At 38.7% G+C, this 15,587-nt stretch overlaps 2 protein-coding genes across 2 annotated transcripts; both read right to left on the bottom strand.

Moving 5' to 3' along the window:
- Positions 1 to 250: 250 nt before the first annotated feature.
- Positions 251 to 12,323, bottom strand: heatr3 (HEAT repeat containing 3). Its single transcript, XM_007552145.2, has 15 exons — positions 12,035 to 12,323; positions 10,284 to 10,456; positions 9,511 to 9,598; positions 8,516 to 8,616; positions 8,096 to 8,205; positions 7,231 to 7,371; positions 6,829 to 7,121; positions 4,749 to 4,839; positions 4,409 to 4,563; positions 3,234 to 3,316; positions 3,013 to 3,149; positions 2,803 to 2,891; positions 2,117 to 2,260; positions 1,866 to 2,042; positions 251 to 1,714 (listed from the first exon to the last, which is right to left on the bottom strand). Exons 1-15 carry the CDS (start codon positions 12,164 to 12,166, stop codon positions 1,601 to 1,603), a joined length of 2,028 nt encoding a protein of 675 aa, XP_007552207.1. The 5' UTR covers positions 12,167 to 12,323; the 3' UTR covers positions 251 to 1,600.
- A 328-nt stretch (positions 12,324 to 12,651) lies between these two features.
- cnep1r1 (CTD nuclear envelope phosphatase 1 regulatory subunit 1) lies at positions 12,652 to 15,425 on the bottom strand. The gene is made up of 6 exons (XM_007552144.2): positions 15,336 to 15,425; positions 14,797 to 14,868; positions 13,698 to 13,771; positions 13,278 to 13,387; positions 13,086 to 13,140; positions 12,652 to 13,006 (listed from the first exon to the last, which is right to left on the bottom strand). The coding sequence occupies exons 1-6, from the start codon at positions 15,358 to 15,360 to the stop codon at positions 12,965 to 12,967; spliced, it is 378 nt and encodes a 125-aa protein (XP_007552206.1). The 5' UTR covers positions 15,361 to 15,425; the 3' UTR covers positions 12,652 to 12,964.
- Positions 15,426 to 15,587: the final 162 nt, after the last annotated feature.

Raw genomic sequence — 15,587 nt, 5'->3', positions numbered from 1 at the left:
GACTTTGAGCAAGTACCTTGTTAATTTGAACAATTTAAGAGTTATTATTCACTGACCATTTTAAATAAGATATTCAAAAACCAAACCAAAAGTTCTGATTTCATGTGAAATTTTTCAGTACTTCTGCTGAAAGTTTTTTTTTAAACTATTCTAAATGGTTCTCTCATGACCCAGAAGTTTACCATAAACTAATCAAGTGATAAAAAAAAATAAAAATAAAAAGTCAACTGATTTTTCCAAAAGGGATATCTCACCTTACACCCAATGTATTTTTATTTTAAACCGTTACAGCAAGACAACTTCAAGTAAGTTCATGTCTACATCATGGTTCAGAACTTTATGCATTTACTTTTGAGTAGTTGAATATTTTTTACCCCATAATATACCATGTTCCAGAAAAATGAAGAGATTAGTTGAATTTCTTTTGACTTTATTAGGAGATGGGTCAGATTTTAATGAAACTATGTAGTATAAAAGTTTTGCCACATTTCTGATACACCCAGAAATATTTTTAACACCTTTTCCATTCACTGCTGAACGAAATACTATTCTTGTCAGTCAAGTCTATTTTTTTCCCAGAAAGTTTCAGATTGAAGAATTATTTACAACACAGCTTTTAATAAGTTAGCTTATTAAAAACTAGCTAATTTGTGAAAGTAAATTCAGAATTTCACATTGTAGAAGTCTGAAAAAGGTTTGAATTTTTAATTTCAAGATTTCCTTGTACCTTTGCACACTTAACCTTACAAAAGTATTTACCTCTATTGAATTTTGACATGTTACAACAACAAATATAATATTTTAGTAGAATTTTATGCAACAATCACAAAATAGGACATAATTATGAGATGGAAACGCATCCATGGATTTCTTCCTTATTCTTGTTAAGCAAATAAAAGATGCACTCTGCATCTCTTTATGGTGGTGGCAGCATCATGCTGTGAGTCTCCTTTTGTTCTGCTTGGTCAGGTAACAGGGCGTGAATACTTTAGCCATCCCCTATAATATGGAGTTAATTTTCTCCCTATTAGTCAGGGCACCATTAGCTCTAGTTTCTCTATAAGCTTGAAAACTTGTGCAGCAATTTAACTTAAAAATATGAATCTATAAAAGTGGCTTTCAAAGAGTGATTTCCAAAAGTCTTCACAATGGATACAAAATAGTCCCGTGATGTGATTAATTTAAGAAAAGCAGTTTATTTTCTAAAACTAAAATGGACCATTCTGCTGTAAAATAACAGCAGTCTGTCGTGTCCTAGCAACATGACTGCATTTTTCCCTAAATAGGTCTCCTCCTACTAGTTAGGATAAAGTTAAAGGGTACAAATGAAAGAAAAACTGCAGTCTGCTTTTTTTCACTGTTATCTTTTAAAAATGTTGCTAACATGCCATCAAAATCTGCTGAAATCTTTTAAACCGTGTTGGTGACTCTTCACAGACAAAATGCCACCACCTCTTCCTTTTCACAAAAAATATTCACATAACTCAAACAACTGTAAACAGTAATTATTTTTAAAAATACATAAATAAGTGACGGTTTGTCAACTGCACCATCTCATCACGTCTCAACAACTGATCACAGTGTGAAGAACACAAAGTCCTTATTTCTTCACCCCCTTTTCCAGATAACCAATAAATCTTCTCAGGTTGATTTTGATGTTGTCCAACACGCACAGCTGCTGAGGGCTGTATTTACCACGGCCTTCTTTACGGATCTATTACGAGAAGGAAAGATGGATAAGTATCTGAATGTACTGGAGAGATGAGAACCTGAAATAAATTTGATTGGAAAGTATCTTTTGGAAGTCAAAAGAATGACCTAATTACAAAAAGTGCCTAAACTAAATGTTAGTTCATCTCTACAACCTTTGCCTTGAAGACAGGCTGAAGTGCCTTAAGTGCAGGCAGTAAGTTGAGGTTTTTAGCCGCCATTTCTGCCTCCTCTCCATCAGCGAACACGTCAAACAAAGCGTCGAGCGCTTCTCCGTTCACAACCAGGTCGGAGTCCCTCGTAGCGACTTGAAGCAAGGCGTTTCCAATCATCTGCAGGAGCAAAAGTTCCCAGGGCAGGAGCAAACATTTGGGCACAAACAAAATAAAAATGGAAGAAGTGATACCTGAAGGGTTTCCACCGTGCCCTTTTCTTTGGCTAATGTGCTTCCAGTGATTCCTAGGATGGCGACGGCGTTAACCCTCACGCTGACAACATCGCAGCGAGTGGCCGCCTCGCTCAGACTCATCAGCTGCTGGGGGGTCATGCACTGAACAAACACAAACACAACAAAAAAAGCAGCCATGCAGTCAGAGGGTTGTTGGAAATAGTGTTGGGCTAAAGCTTCTAGTCAGAATCACTAAATGTAGTTTGTAACCTACAGAGCGATACACATGCTCAGTTTGTCTTTGCTTTGCGATTTGTCCATTAAGAAAAAAAAAAAAAGATGATTCAAAATTCCTGTTTTTTTTTTAAATGTTTTTAAATCAGAATACTTCTTTGAAAAGGTGCTTATTTTTATTGTGTAAAGCTGCAAGAGAAAAACTTTTAGAATGCTACACAGATAAAAAAAACAAAAAACTTAAACATTATTCTTGCACCTTTGCGATGTCATTAACTTAAATATATGCTAAGCAGAACCAGCAGGTCATTTTCCATAGTACGCTTTCTAAAACTTTCTCATTTATAAAACTCTGCTGTGAAAAGAAATACACTGCTAGACAGTTACATGTTTTGAAAAGCAATGCTACAATATGCAGCTAAGAAAGGATGAAATCTTAAACGTATTTTCCTAATTACTGTATTTTGTACCTGGCTGATGTTTTTGGAGGCAATTATCTGCAGGAGAGAGCGCATGGCGCTGATGACGGCCTCAAGGAACTCCTCATCTTTGGGGATTTCTGCAACAGAAGAAAGTTTAAATGTCAGCTCTGCTTGTTGCTTCCACACATGCGTGTGAACACTAAACTGGTAAAGTATCAAAAGTGCTAAATTGCAAAAATATCAACAAAAATCCGAGACCTTCAGCACCAAAGACCAATGAGGACAGGTGCTGTGCTGCTCCCTGCAGGGCTGCCTCACCGCCCAGAGACTCTGCATCCATGGTGGAGAGGATGCTGTGGAGGCAAGTCAGCGCTCGGGACTGAACCCGCTGCATCCTACACAAAGAGGAGGCGAAAAAAAAGTTTATATGGTTAAAAGTTAAAAGCTGCAACCAATTTTGAGTCGATGAAGGTGAGTACCGCCTGCTCAGGCTCCTCCAGGATGGATTCTCTTGGCACACATTAGTGGCTTCCTCTCTGGGGAAGGATGTTTTGTTGAGAACCTTGAATCCAGAGAAAAGAAAACATATTACAGTGCAATCAAAGTACTGCAAAGTGGGGGTATAATGACAAACAAACAGTTCCTTCCACAATATTCATCAAGTAACTACTGAACTTAACCGCACAGCGCAACCACAAACGTATGTTGTTACACGTGTCAGAAAAACACAACATAAAAAATGGAAAATGACACATGACAATCACATTAAGATGTTTTTAATCTAGAATAAAAATGTTCCATTTGTATTACTTTGATGCATGTACATGAAATTTAATACAGTGGTGCCCAAGTCCAGTGCTGAAGAAAGCCTGTTGGAAATTGAAACAGACCTCAGACAGGACAAAGGCTCATCCTGGACACAGTCACAACTACAATGGCATAGTGTAGAACAAAGCACATTTATGTGCTAGAATGGTCTAGTCAAATCAAAATCAGAATCCAATTGAGCATCTCCAGTGAGAAGTGAAAAATTGCTTTTCACAGACGTTTTCCATCCAATCCAAGTTTGCGCTATTCTGCAAGACCTAGTTGCACTGTTCACAAGTCTCAACAGGTGTTATAATTGTCTAAACACAGCTATCTAGACCTGCTACAAAAAGAAAATTTGACGGGGTAGCACAGATCGTCACAACACCGGCAGCTAGTTTTCAGACTGTGGTTAGCTATCCTCATGTCTGCAGATGGTAATGTTTAATCACTGGTTCATGTGTATCAGTTTGAATTAATATTTAACACATCAGTCACAAAACGGGTCATGAAGAGGGAGCAACCTATAAAAGGAACTGTGACTTTTAGTCTGCAACATGCCATACTTTTCAGGTGTTATGTTTTAAAAATAAATAAATAAATAAATCTATGTCCCATTTTCTTCCTCTTTAACATTAGGCACTCCTTAATAAAATCCACTGAAAATATCCAAAAGGCATTTACACCTCTGCAGAGCTGTTCCGTTTAGGCTTGCAACAACAGCTGCAAAGATGACAGCTTAACCCACTTTAGGCACTTGTCAACACTCTCTGACTCTGTAATGAATTCTTTTTGTGCATGTAGTGACAGAAGTGAGGTGTGATTGAGGAAGCGGAGAGCTGTTTGCCTTTTCTGGTATGCCATGGTTGATCAAGGCCCCTTGAACCTCAGCTGACAAGCACAGTGGAGACATCAGACCGGACAGTCCGTCGCAGAGCCCGTCAGGACCCAAGTCACTTTCATCGCTGCTCGACTCCTCCTCCCACTCGTCATCAGACGGGTCTAAACAGTAGAAAAGGAGAGCAATAAAGAATGTTTTAATGTCCTTAAATCACCCTGGCAATACGTTTACTGGTCAAACAGCCGCTCAGAATGACAAACCCACACTTGGTGCCTGTGTCACAGGAAATAAATTTTAGATAAAAGTGCCTGGGGTCAACACTGCTGTCCGTGCCCTCAACACTCACCGTCAGAGCAGCACATGTTGACAATGATCTCCAAGGACGTTTGCTGGGCTGTCAGCAAGGCCGTTGCCTCCCTCAGCTCCTCCTTACCCCTCTGGACACAAACAAACAGCCGCGTGAGTCAACATCCCGATACAACCATGACTGCTAGCGCTGCTATCGCCCAGTCTGGCTGCAGCCGCTTGCTACGGAGGAGCGATTTATTCCTGCTGATGCACTCGAACACGTCAGGTTGCACATTTCTGAGCTGGGTCGTGGTGACAGTCTGCATAGAAAGTAGCTGATGGACAAACTTGGCTTAAGCTACGCTGATATATTTAGGGCCACGATGAATGTGTTATTATGACTGAATAGTGCTAGTTTTATATTTTAGTGGGGGGATTGTGGAACGTCAACATGATCTTGGGGTTCTGCTCATGACCGAGCCGTGAGGGACAGATCTGTCTCGCCGGGGTTGAGCCAGCCAGTCAGCAGCCCCCAAATGACCCGCGATGCGTCTACTCCACAGTTTGTCTGCACTGTCGGCCTGGTGTTGCACTTTCGGATGACTCGTGTGTTGCCTTTCAACCTGTCATTGGTGGGTAGCTCTAAAGTCCAAAAGGAGACCGCATTTCCCATGAACAGCATCACATCTCGGCGTCTAAGGTACAGGCCACCTACGAGACCTCTGAGAATCACTGTGAGGGTTTTTCCATACAAGTGGATCCAGTTCTTAATGACTTTCCTGCTCATGTTAAATGATGAAAAGCAAAAAAAAAAAAAAAACTCTAAAAAATGTTCTGGCTATGTTTTCTGGCATTTAGCTAACATAAATCATTTTTTGAATTTAACTGAACTAAAACAGTAAAAGTTTAGTCAGATTTCACTTCAGACAGTGAGAAAAACTGTGTATGTCTTTATTAGGTGTATGAAAATATATAACATGTTCTAAACTTAGGCTTTTAATCAACATTAGAGTGCACAAAACTATCCTGTTTAAATATCAAGCACTTTCAAAGACTCAAAGCCCCTGTGTGACCCTTGTCTCAGTAAACCTGCAGATACCACCACCTTAATTTATGAATGCTGTTAACAAACAGCCTTTGTGAATGCTTCAACATCACAAAGGTGGATGTGGACACAGCAGTGTGAAAACATGAGTTAACTTATTTGACTCCACCTGAGGATACGAGGTGAACAACAGTTTGAAAGATCTGTCAGAAGTGGTGCTGATGGGTTCAGGGGAAAATAACCAGCTGTGCACTGACCTACTTAAACTCTGATGGATGATCGCAAAATAAACTGTGAGAAGATAACAGACATTCAGCTTGAGTCGTTCTGATTCCATGTTTTATTGTTGTTGAAGCTGCTTAATTGCAAAAGTATTTACACCCTTTTAACTTCTTCACATTTTGTTATATTACAACTACAAACTTTAATGTCTATTACTGAGATTGTAGATAATTAGGTAGCCAATTGTCTGTTGTTAGAAGCAGAACTAAAATGAGCATTTAAGCTAACATTAGCTTAGTAGCTAACTCATTTTGACTTAAAAGCTTAAGTTGACTTACTGAATGAATTGAGCTAATGTTAGCCAGAATGCTACTGTGAGCCTGGATAATATTGATAGCATTAAAGCTAGCATTAGCCTAATTGTTTCAAAAATAAGACAGCATACTGTTCACTCCCCGGATCGAAACGTTACCTTTAATTTTAAATTTTCTGAGTCATATCTCAATCAGTTCTTTGGTCAGTTTCACACAGAGAGTGAATATTTTGCCCATTCTTCTTTTGCAAAACAACTCGGACTGAATGAGGTTTACGGTCTGTCCTTTGATTAGGCCGTTGTAACATGAACATGTTTTGATCTGAACCATTTCATTGTAGCTCTGGCTGGATGTAAGCCTTTTCCAGCGTGATTTTCTTCCAGGATTGCAAAGAATCTCCTGAGCATGATGCTGCCACCACTATGTTTCACTGTGAGGTTTTTAATTAGGCGAGTAACAATGACAGTTTCCTGGTTTTATCATGAAAAAAATATATATATAACAAAATGTGAAAAAGTTTAGAGGTGTTTTCTGTAACAACCAGTGTGTCTACTTACAGGCAGCAGGTCGGAAAAGTCAGTGTCAACCTTCGTAGTTTTGCCATTCTTCTTCTTCATGGGTGCGTCCTCCTCGTCCATCTCCTCCTCAGCGGGCTCCACCGCTGCCTCCCCCTGTTCTGCTTCGGCCACAGCAGCCGTGTTTCTGTGGTTAGCCTCTTCCGCTCGTCTGAGTTCAGGGATCAACACCCCTGCGTCCAAATCCAGACACTGTGACAGGGTGGCCACCACGGCGTTGAGGGTCTGGGCTTGTCGGGCCGCAGGCAGGCTGGCCTTCATGTTCCACACCGTACCTGAGAGACAAGGCAGGAACTCAGAGGAGATGCTATGGAAATATACACTGCAGTTTTCAGGCCACCTTAAAAAGTGAAAGAGACAAATATGACAAGAGATGAATTTTACCTGCAGCTAAAGTCCTGAGGAGAATGTGCGCCATGCCTGGCTGAGATGACAGCAGCACTTTTTCTAGGGCTCCAAGTACAGCGGCGTTCATGCTACGCAGCAGCTCGGGGTTGTCCTCGGTCACAGTGTGCAAACAGTGAGCTGAGAAACAAAAACAGTAAGAGTCAGATTCCTCCAGCTGAGACGGCAGAGTAGTTTATATTACCTTAAAATCAACTGAGATGAATATACCCATTAAAAGCCCACTGAAATGCGTACGTATCGACTCTACCTATAAAATAAAATGCACAGAAGCATGCTCACTGTCAAACACTTTGCGGTTATTTACCTGAATTTGTAGCATCTCATCCTTTAAAAACAGCTTTTTAACAGCTGGAAACTGTAGACAGCAGTTGATGGGTATTTGGGAGAGAAATTTACTTCCTATTTTTGACCAATTTTATGATTTTAGCTGCTTAATAATCTTGTATTTTATTTCCATTCTGTAAAATTCAGAAGAAAAAAAAACAGCTAGTGGAAAAAAGAAAAAATTTTCAGCTAAATGTATTTTCTATTAGTTTGGGGAAAAATGTAATAACCTTCTTTCAGCCAGCTGACATGTGGTGCGCAGCAACAGGTGGGGATGGGGCAATGCTGACTTACTTTATGCTACATACAGCCAGTGAAAACTCACGTTCTCTAACCCAGCAAGAATAAATGGGAAGGAGTAAATGATACGCTGTTGTATGATGTTTTAATGTTTTCTGAACAGTTTGTTGTTGAAAATGAGAATTTGTTCTCAATCGACTTACCTGGTTAAATAAAAAAATTATGCCTATCAGAAAGGTTAAATGAAGAACTTAAAAGGAACTCCTGTCAGACCTACCAGCTGATATGGACAGCTCCACATTGTGAGGGTATCTCTCCAAGCACTGGACAACCATGTCCAAGAGGCCGGATTTGTTGAACAAAGACACTGCCTGGCTGCTGCTCTCACTAGACAGATGGACGACACAATCAGCTGAAGAATTGAAGATGTAGCAGGTGTACGGCTGCAGGGTGGCCACAGTCACACAATTAACAGTGAAATTCTTTGAACAGAACTTGATTTTGTTCTAAATACTCCTGACAGTGGAATGATTCAAATGAACACCAAATAGAAATAGCTAAATATTTATCTCTTGACTTATTCTGATTTTAAGAACGGAGAAAGATCTGTGTTGCAGTAGAGTAACAAAGCCACAACAACACCTCTAGAGGAGGAAATAAATCAACAAAAACCCTACATACCAACTTGTTGGCTTACCATAGATTCCACAGTAGGTTTACAGCTTCGTTGGCCACTCCCTCCACAGGATTGCTCTGGTCTTTCATTGCAACAGCAGCAGTGTCGAAACCAGTACAACACTGGAAAGGAAACAACAGTCTGACCACGGAAGCAGCAGATATATTCACTGTATTTATCACTGAAATAAAGTACTGACTTTGGCGCAAAATGTCGACAACACATAATAAATTTATAATAAGTCAGCTTTTTTGTTTATACCTCTGTGAATACAGCCTTAAAAAAAAAAACAGGGTTTGTATACTTTTCCCACAGTAAAAGTCAAGCACTTTTCAAGTATTTTAAGATAGGTTTTTAAACTTTTCCAGCACTCGACATTTTTGGAGATAAAAACGATACAAACGAACTAAAAGGCAGCTTAAATTCACCAAAACGTGATATCATTCACTCTTTTTAATAATGTCTTGTGATAGCATTATACACGATTTATAACATACATATATCAATTACACTGACCAATAAGTCACTAAGCCATTAGGAATAATACATATTCCTTACATTGAAACAATCCAAACAAATCATGTTACGGTAAATGTGTCAAAATTTAAATACTTATACACAATATACAAAAATATTCTTGCTACGTTTTCTGTCATTTAGGACATAAAAATAATTCTGGTGATTCCAACTAACCTAAAACAAGAGACATTTAGTCTGATTTCATGTTAGACAGTGAGAAAGAAAATGAGTGTGTGTGTATATGTGCGTGAAAATGTCTAGTTTCAACTGTTTCCACATCTAGGCTTTTAGTCAAATGTTCAATTAAAATATCAAGCACTTCCCAGGACTTAACACAGAAATCAAGAACTTTCCAAACTTTGGAAAGCACCTGTTTGAACCGTGTAAAAAAAAATATTACTGCCTGTGTGCTTGAATGAAATTCAGTTCCTGCAGATGTTACAGACGACGAGGAGCTAAGAAGACGCAGTGAGCTAAAAGCAGCAGTGAAGTCTCACCTCTCGAAGCAGTGCTGTCAGCGGCGTCATGACGTCGTGCCTCACCATGTCTTCGCACACCTCCTGACCTCCGCATGCACTCAGATTTCTGTGAGGCAGACACACACTCATCGGTAACTCAGAGGAGATCCTGTGTGAGTAACAAAGCTAGGAAAAAAATGTTTTAAAAATTGCAGAGTTGCTGATCTGTTGAACAAAACGTCTGACAGAAGAGCACAGCTATTATACCGAAAGAAGTGCTGAGTGAAAAAATGCGTTCTGTTTCATGTGAAAACATAATGAAAAGAAAAGGTGAAGATCTCTGAACATTAAACAATCCAATCCTGAATAATGTGGAGCATATCCTCCCAACAACTTACTATTTGCCTTTTGCACAGCATAGTTCCCCCGGCACAACACATAAGTACACGTTTATTTTAAAAAACAAAATTGATTAAGTTCATTTACAGTAAACCAGTGATGAAACTAGAAAATCCAGAAGGGCCCCCTTTTCTATTTTTAGCACAAAGCCTTTTTGAAACAGAAGTATGCCATTATTAGAACTTGATTATTCTTCAGTTTTTTTTTACTTTTGTTTTGTTGCCACGTCTGACATATATTTCTCAGCTAAATCCGAGTTATTTATAGCTTAATGTTGAATAAAAACAACTTAAGGAAAGATTGTTTTTAAGAGAATGAATGGATTGTGTAATGTGCCCAACATTATCCAAAGAAAATTAAGCGGCATTACGAAAGACAAGCGAAGAAAAGCCCAGATCCCGCTGCACCCTCACCTGAGCGCCCCAGTGGCCGTCTCCCTGACGGCCACGCTGCCGTCCAGCAGCATGGGGCCCAGCCGTCTGACTGCATCCCTCTGGAGGAAACCGGGAATTGCCTGGCTCTGCTGCACCACCCGAGAAATGCTGGCACATGCAAACTCTCGAATGTCTGCACTGGGACTCTGCAACTGGAAATAAAAACACAACTTGCTATTAAATCGAGGTTACAATCTTTTTTTTTTTCCCGGATTCACCATAGATTAGCTTATCTTCTGAAGTTTATTTGAAGATTTCCTTTCCGTTTCCAAAAGCAAAGTCGAGGCAAAAATGTTTGGAGATTGATAGAAAGATTTTAACTTTTTTTTTTTTAACTTTACTCCTTCAGCATTAAAATATTTTCCACCAAATGTTTTCATTGTATATTGACATATATATTGGCTTAATAGGAAAGAATCCACAAGCTTACATCAAGCTCATAAAAAACACATCAATAGCTGTAGATTTAGGTAGCTTAAGGTATTGGGAGTTTCTGAGCTATAGACCCAACACATAAATATTTTTATCAATTTCATGCTCCATCATGCTTAAAAACAAACAGACAATCACCAAGTTGCTCCTGGATGGTTGGAGTTGCCTTTTAAAAACATTTTTAAATCATCCTTTGTTCGCTGCTGTGCTTTTAGGGAAGATCAACCACACATGGTTGACCAAGTTTCACTGCTGGCATGAAAAGATAGAATCATATTAGATCTTTTATGTGTTTTTTTTTCTTTTCCGCCCTTCCCACAGATTATTGTTTTTTATAAGCAGAAACCCTCACATCTGCTTACTGCAATTTCTCAGCAGCAGTCACTGACTGAGAAGACAGTCATAGCACTTGCTAGTCTCTCTTGAATGCCCTGGAGATTTTTATCATCATGACAGCTGGACCATGGTCTCAATGACTTGATAAATATTAACATTTTATTCTGGTATGTGAGGGATTTTTTTTTTTTGATGCAAAGTAATAATGACAGAAAATGTTTCCCCTTTCAAAACAGAATTTAATCAAAATGACAGAGTGACATCAGCTCCCTCCATACTCATCAACTATTTCACATGAGATCATTGAAATTATGCTCGCAGGGAATTTTGTATTTTGTGTTAATTATAAGTCGATTTTAAAACACCCCACCAAAAGTAATTGCTGTTGAAAATGAAGATTTCTGTCAGTCTATAAATAAATAAATAAAAGTAATTTTTGCTTCTGTTTTGCTGATTTAATCAACACTGAAAACATTCCCTTTGCAGAAAAGAAATTAATTTCATTCAATACAAAGATGATGATATCCATATCATGTAAAAGAATTAGGTACGTGATTTTGAATTATTATCTTAGAGAGAAAAAAGTCAGATTAATTGGTCCTAATTCTCTATTGTACATTGCTCTATACTGCATATAAGGGCAACACAAAGTGCCTTATATAAGACAAAACACACAAATAATACATATGCAAAGGTGTACTTCTACTTAAGTGATAAACCAATATAGCAATTATATTTTAGAATTAGTAGTAAGATTTTGTATGTTGTATATTTATTTTCTGTACAGGGCGCATACTGACACCTGGTTAAAGGGACATAACCCCAGCCTGACATGTGACCGTGGACAAATAACCTAACACTGCCAATCACTTGCTTCATCAATAATTCACATAAAACAGATCCCTCAGATCACTGCGTTTCATAGTTATAACTTTAAACCTCCGATGTGATCGTGGTCCTACTTTTTCCAGCAGCTCCGCAGCCGGACAGCTTTCTTCGTCGTGCTCTTCGTCCGCTTCCTTCACAGCGTTCACCGGCAGGCCGATAGAGTTGAACTGCGGCCGCTTAAACTTCGTGGTTTTACTTTTACCCATTTTGATCTGTTTCTAGGTGCTCATGTGACAAGATGTCTGTCTGTGGTTTCTGTCCGAAATGTCGGCGACTACACTCCCAGCACCCCGCAGATCCAGGCTAGCTGGAAACCATGTGGAAGAGTCAACGCAGTCAGCCGTAAAGTGATGGTCGTTGACGGAAAGCGGTCACGCTTTGTGGCAACCAAGAGAATTGTTCCTCCGTACGCTATTGCGTTCGCCATATTGTGAGTGGCAGATTCTAAATTGAACACTCCCGATTTTCTTTCTTTCTTTTCATTAAAGCTAACAAAAACCATGGCCATTCAAGCATGGATTTCCCCAGGCACTTCAGGAAATATTGGATTGAGCATGGACAGTTAGGCTTTCAAAAAATGTGAATAAGAAAAACGAGAGGAAAGATTATTGCAGCAAACCACAGCTAAAAACTATATTTAAAAATCTGAGAGAAGGCAGAAAAACAACACATTTTCACACTTTGAGTGTTTATTAGGTAAATAAATTTAAAAATAGAAACATTTAGATAAAATACATGCTCAACTTTAGAAACAGAAATAAACACATCGAGACTCGATTCGTAAAATACATCAAGGGTCAGGTGAGCATATCAGCAGCTTCAATGATAACATCACAGCCAACTTTTAAAAAGCATCCATCTGTCCATTTCTTCATTCTAAATCATCATGATGATGACATCCTCCTCAGTGCTGCACCTTGTTGCTGATGGTCAGGCTCCTTGAAGGACCGATGAGAGGTCAACAATTGATGAAAACTAAATGAACAGAGCGACCAAGATGGTAGTCACTGAATGTTCGGCCGGGGTTTGAGAATTAGTTTTCCCGTCTGTCAAGACATTTCAATAAAATATTGTTAAATTCATAGAAAGATGAAAGATACATTTTCTAGGAATTGACAATCTTACATCATCACAGGACATGTTGTATTCTGCTAAAACTGTGCGGCAGCGGGCAGCAATTCTGGAGGCGCAAACGTCAAGGAAAAAATACACGACCAAGAATGTAAAAGAAAACAACAAAAAACAAAAAACATTCTGTTTAACTCAAAGCAAAATCAGCTGTTCCACGATATATTTACCACAGCAGAAAAAGGATACATCGAGGGTGCCACGACTCGTTTGTGTATCCCAGCAAAGAAGAGCGCTATTAGGGTGATGCAGCTTATGGTGAAGAAGGGATGATTCCAAAGTGATGAAAGGAAAGAAACCTGCAAAACAAGGAGGGAGAGGAGCAGCATTAGGAAAGTTTGATAGGACAAAGTTTTACTTTTTTTTCTCTCATCTGATCAAAACTCATGAGTAATTTTTGATTACATTGAAATTCCATAAAGAAAAGATTCTCTTGAAACTCACTGTAATGTAGCTGAAATCAGGTTTAAAGTTATTTAGATTTTTTAAAAATCATATATGTAATCTTTAGAATTGCAAATCTGTGTCATATGAATGTGAGGAGAAGCAGCAGCGAAACTGCATAAAACAAACATCATGCAATTTGGCTTACTTGCTCAGGTAACAAACCTTTTGAGTGTCAGGGTCTATTAACCAGTTCCAAGCCCCTGTGGCTGTGCAAACAGACACCACTATCAAAATCACTGGAAAGAGAGATAAAAGAAAAACATTACAAACAATTTATTATAGTGACTATTCAGGAATTTAGTAAAGTTGATGCATCTCTACTGAAAGACTGTATGTTGCCTAACACCAAGCATTGGAATCCTCCTGCATTTGTGGAGTTATAAGACACAAGTAATAAAATAAATAACTCTACCTTCAATATAAAAATTCTTAAATATAGAATGGAGATATATATATACACACACACATGTAGGAGCTTGTAATTTGAAAGGTTTTTTCCAAAGCTAAAATGGCTTGTTTTAACATGCAGATATTATGAAATGTTTGCCAACATACACATTATGCAAATTGGAATGTTGTCCTATTGTTAAGATTGTAGGAAATATGCCTAGATGTTTGCCTGAAGTAGAGCTAAATCATCAACCAGCGGTGTAGATTTGGGTGCTGTACTACTAGTAGGACAAGAGCAACGGGGTGAAAATAAATATGGTGACAAAAACCCGTTAACACTCCCAGAGTGGCAGTCTATGTCTGAATGTGCAGCTCATTTAAATTTACATTGGTATAACTTAATAATAATATTCACTGGGAGACAAAGTTGATTAACTAGCCACTTGTCTATCTGTATAAAACCTATGAAATCCTTATTTCCTGTCCACTATAGCTCCAGAGACAGCTGCCTCCATGTAAGGAATACTTATGTGGCCTTACATGATGGTGATTTTTTTTTTAGATATATATTTTGTGTTCATAGACGTTTAGAAATACAGATACATAGTTTGGAGAACAATAGCCACTCTTCTGAGACAACCTGAAATCAGTCACAATTCGCTAAAAATATTTCTCATTTTAGAAGATGAAAACACCCAGTATTCTTTATCTTGTCAAAGTAGCGCCGTCATACAATCATCCAATGAGTTTCCGCTACAACTTTAAATGCTACTGAAGAAACTCCACTTTGTGCATTACAGTGCCAGTATGCTTCACCCTGAAGATGCTGGAAAATGCATAATGTATCACGTCAGCAATAGCAGGTACTTACTTCTCCACCTGCCTGTTGCAGGTTGTAAACAGGAGATATACTCCGTTAGCCTCCTCTCAAAAGCCTTCAGGTCTGTTGGAATAAGGGACACGTTCAAATACAGTTACAGTGAACATCAGAGATGTAGGACAGACTTAAAGCTTTTCTGGTGACAAGCTCCGAGTGGCTGTCAATAAACTGGGACTTTGATATAATGTACACATCAATACAAATGCTCAGTTTAGAACATTTTTATTTCTAATTTAAGATACGGAAACACAGAAAATCACCGTAAAATCGTTAATGTTGTTATAAAGTCTGACATTACGCTCAGTTATTCCAAAGGATAGATGTTAAACTACACAGTTGTCAACTAAAAAGAAATATCTCCCTGCTAAGCTAGCAAGTATGCTAATAACCCTAGCCAGGCTTTATACCAGTTTCTATACTCCCTAGATTATAACGTCTGATTTATCTTTTATATTTTTATTTAAAAATCTACATGACCCCTAAAATAGATTTCTATCTGGGTAAAATGAACTACTTTATGGTTTTGTTACCTTCGGCCTGCTCCAAAGAATTCATGTCCTAAGCCAACAACAGCAGTGCGCTGTTTGGTTGTGCCTCTGCTTCCTGTCGCAAATGAAGGATTGACCTAATGACCAATCAGAATGGGCTAAATCCTCAACCATAATTCTATTGGATGGAAAGCTCAGAAGAGGGCGGGCCAAACCGTAATGTCTTTTCCTGATTTGAAACGTCACAGATTGGGGACGGGCAACAGGTGGCGCTGTTTCACGCTGAATTAAATC

Source organism: Poecilia formosa, unplaced genomic scaffold (genome assembly GCF_000485575.1).
Source record: "Poecilia formosa unplaced genomic scaffold, Poecilia_formosa-5.1.2 Scaffold46, whole genome shotgun sequence".
Lineage (NCBI taxonomy): Eukaryota > Metazoa > Chordata > Actinopteri > Cyprinodontiformes > Poeciliidae > Poecilia > Poecilia formosa.
The sequence above is the reverse complement of the archived record's forward strand: the minus strand, read 5'-3'. Positions and strand labels throughout refer to the sequence as shown.

Coding starts and splice junctions, on each gene's coding strand:
- heatr3 (XM_007552145.2), bottom strand. CDS start 12,166: ATGGGTAAAAGTAAAACCACGAAGTTTAAGCGGCCGCAGTTCAACTCT. Junction 9,599..10,283: donor ACGGCCACTGGGGCGCTCAG/GTGAGGGTGCAG, acceptor TCTGCCTCACAG/AAATCTGAGTGCATGCGGAG. Junction 4,564..4,748: donor CAACATGTGCTGCTCTGACG/GTGAGTGTTGAG, acceptor TCTACTGTTTAG/ACCCGTCTGATGACGAGTGG.
- cnep1r1 (XM_007552144.2), bottom strand. CDS start 15,360: ATGAATTCTTTGGAGCAGGCCGAAG. Junction 13,388..13,697: donor TAGACCCTGACACTCAAAAG/GTTTGTTACCTG, acceptor CTTGTTTTGCAG/GTTTCTTTCCTTTCATCACT. Junction 13,141..13,277: donor CGAGTCGTGGCACCCTCGAT/GTATCCTTTTTC, acceptor TTGCGCCTCCAG/AATTGCTGCCCGCTGCCGCA.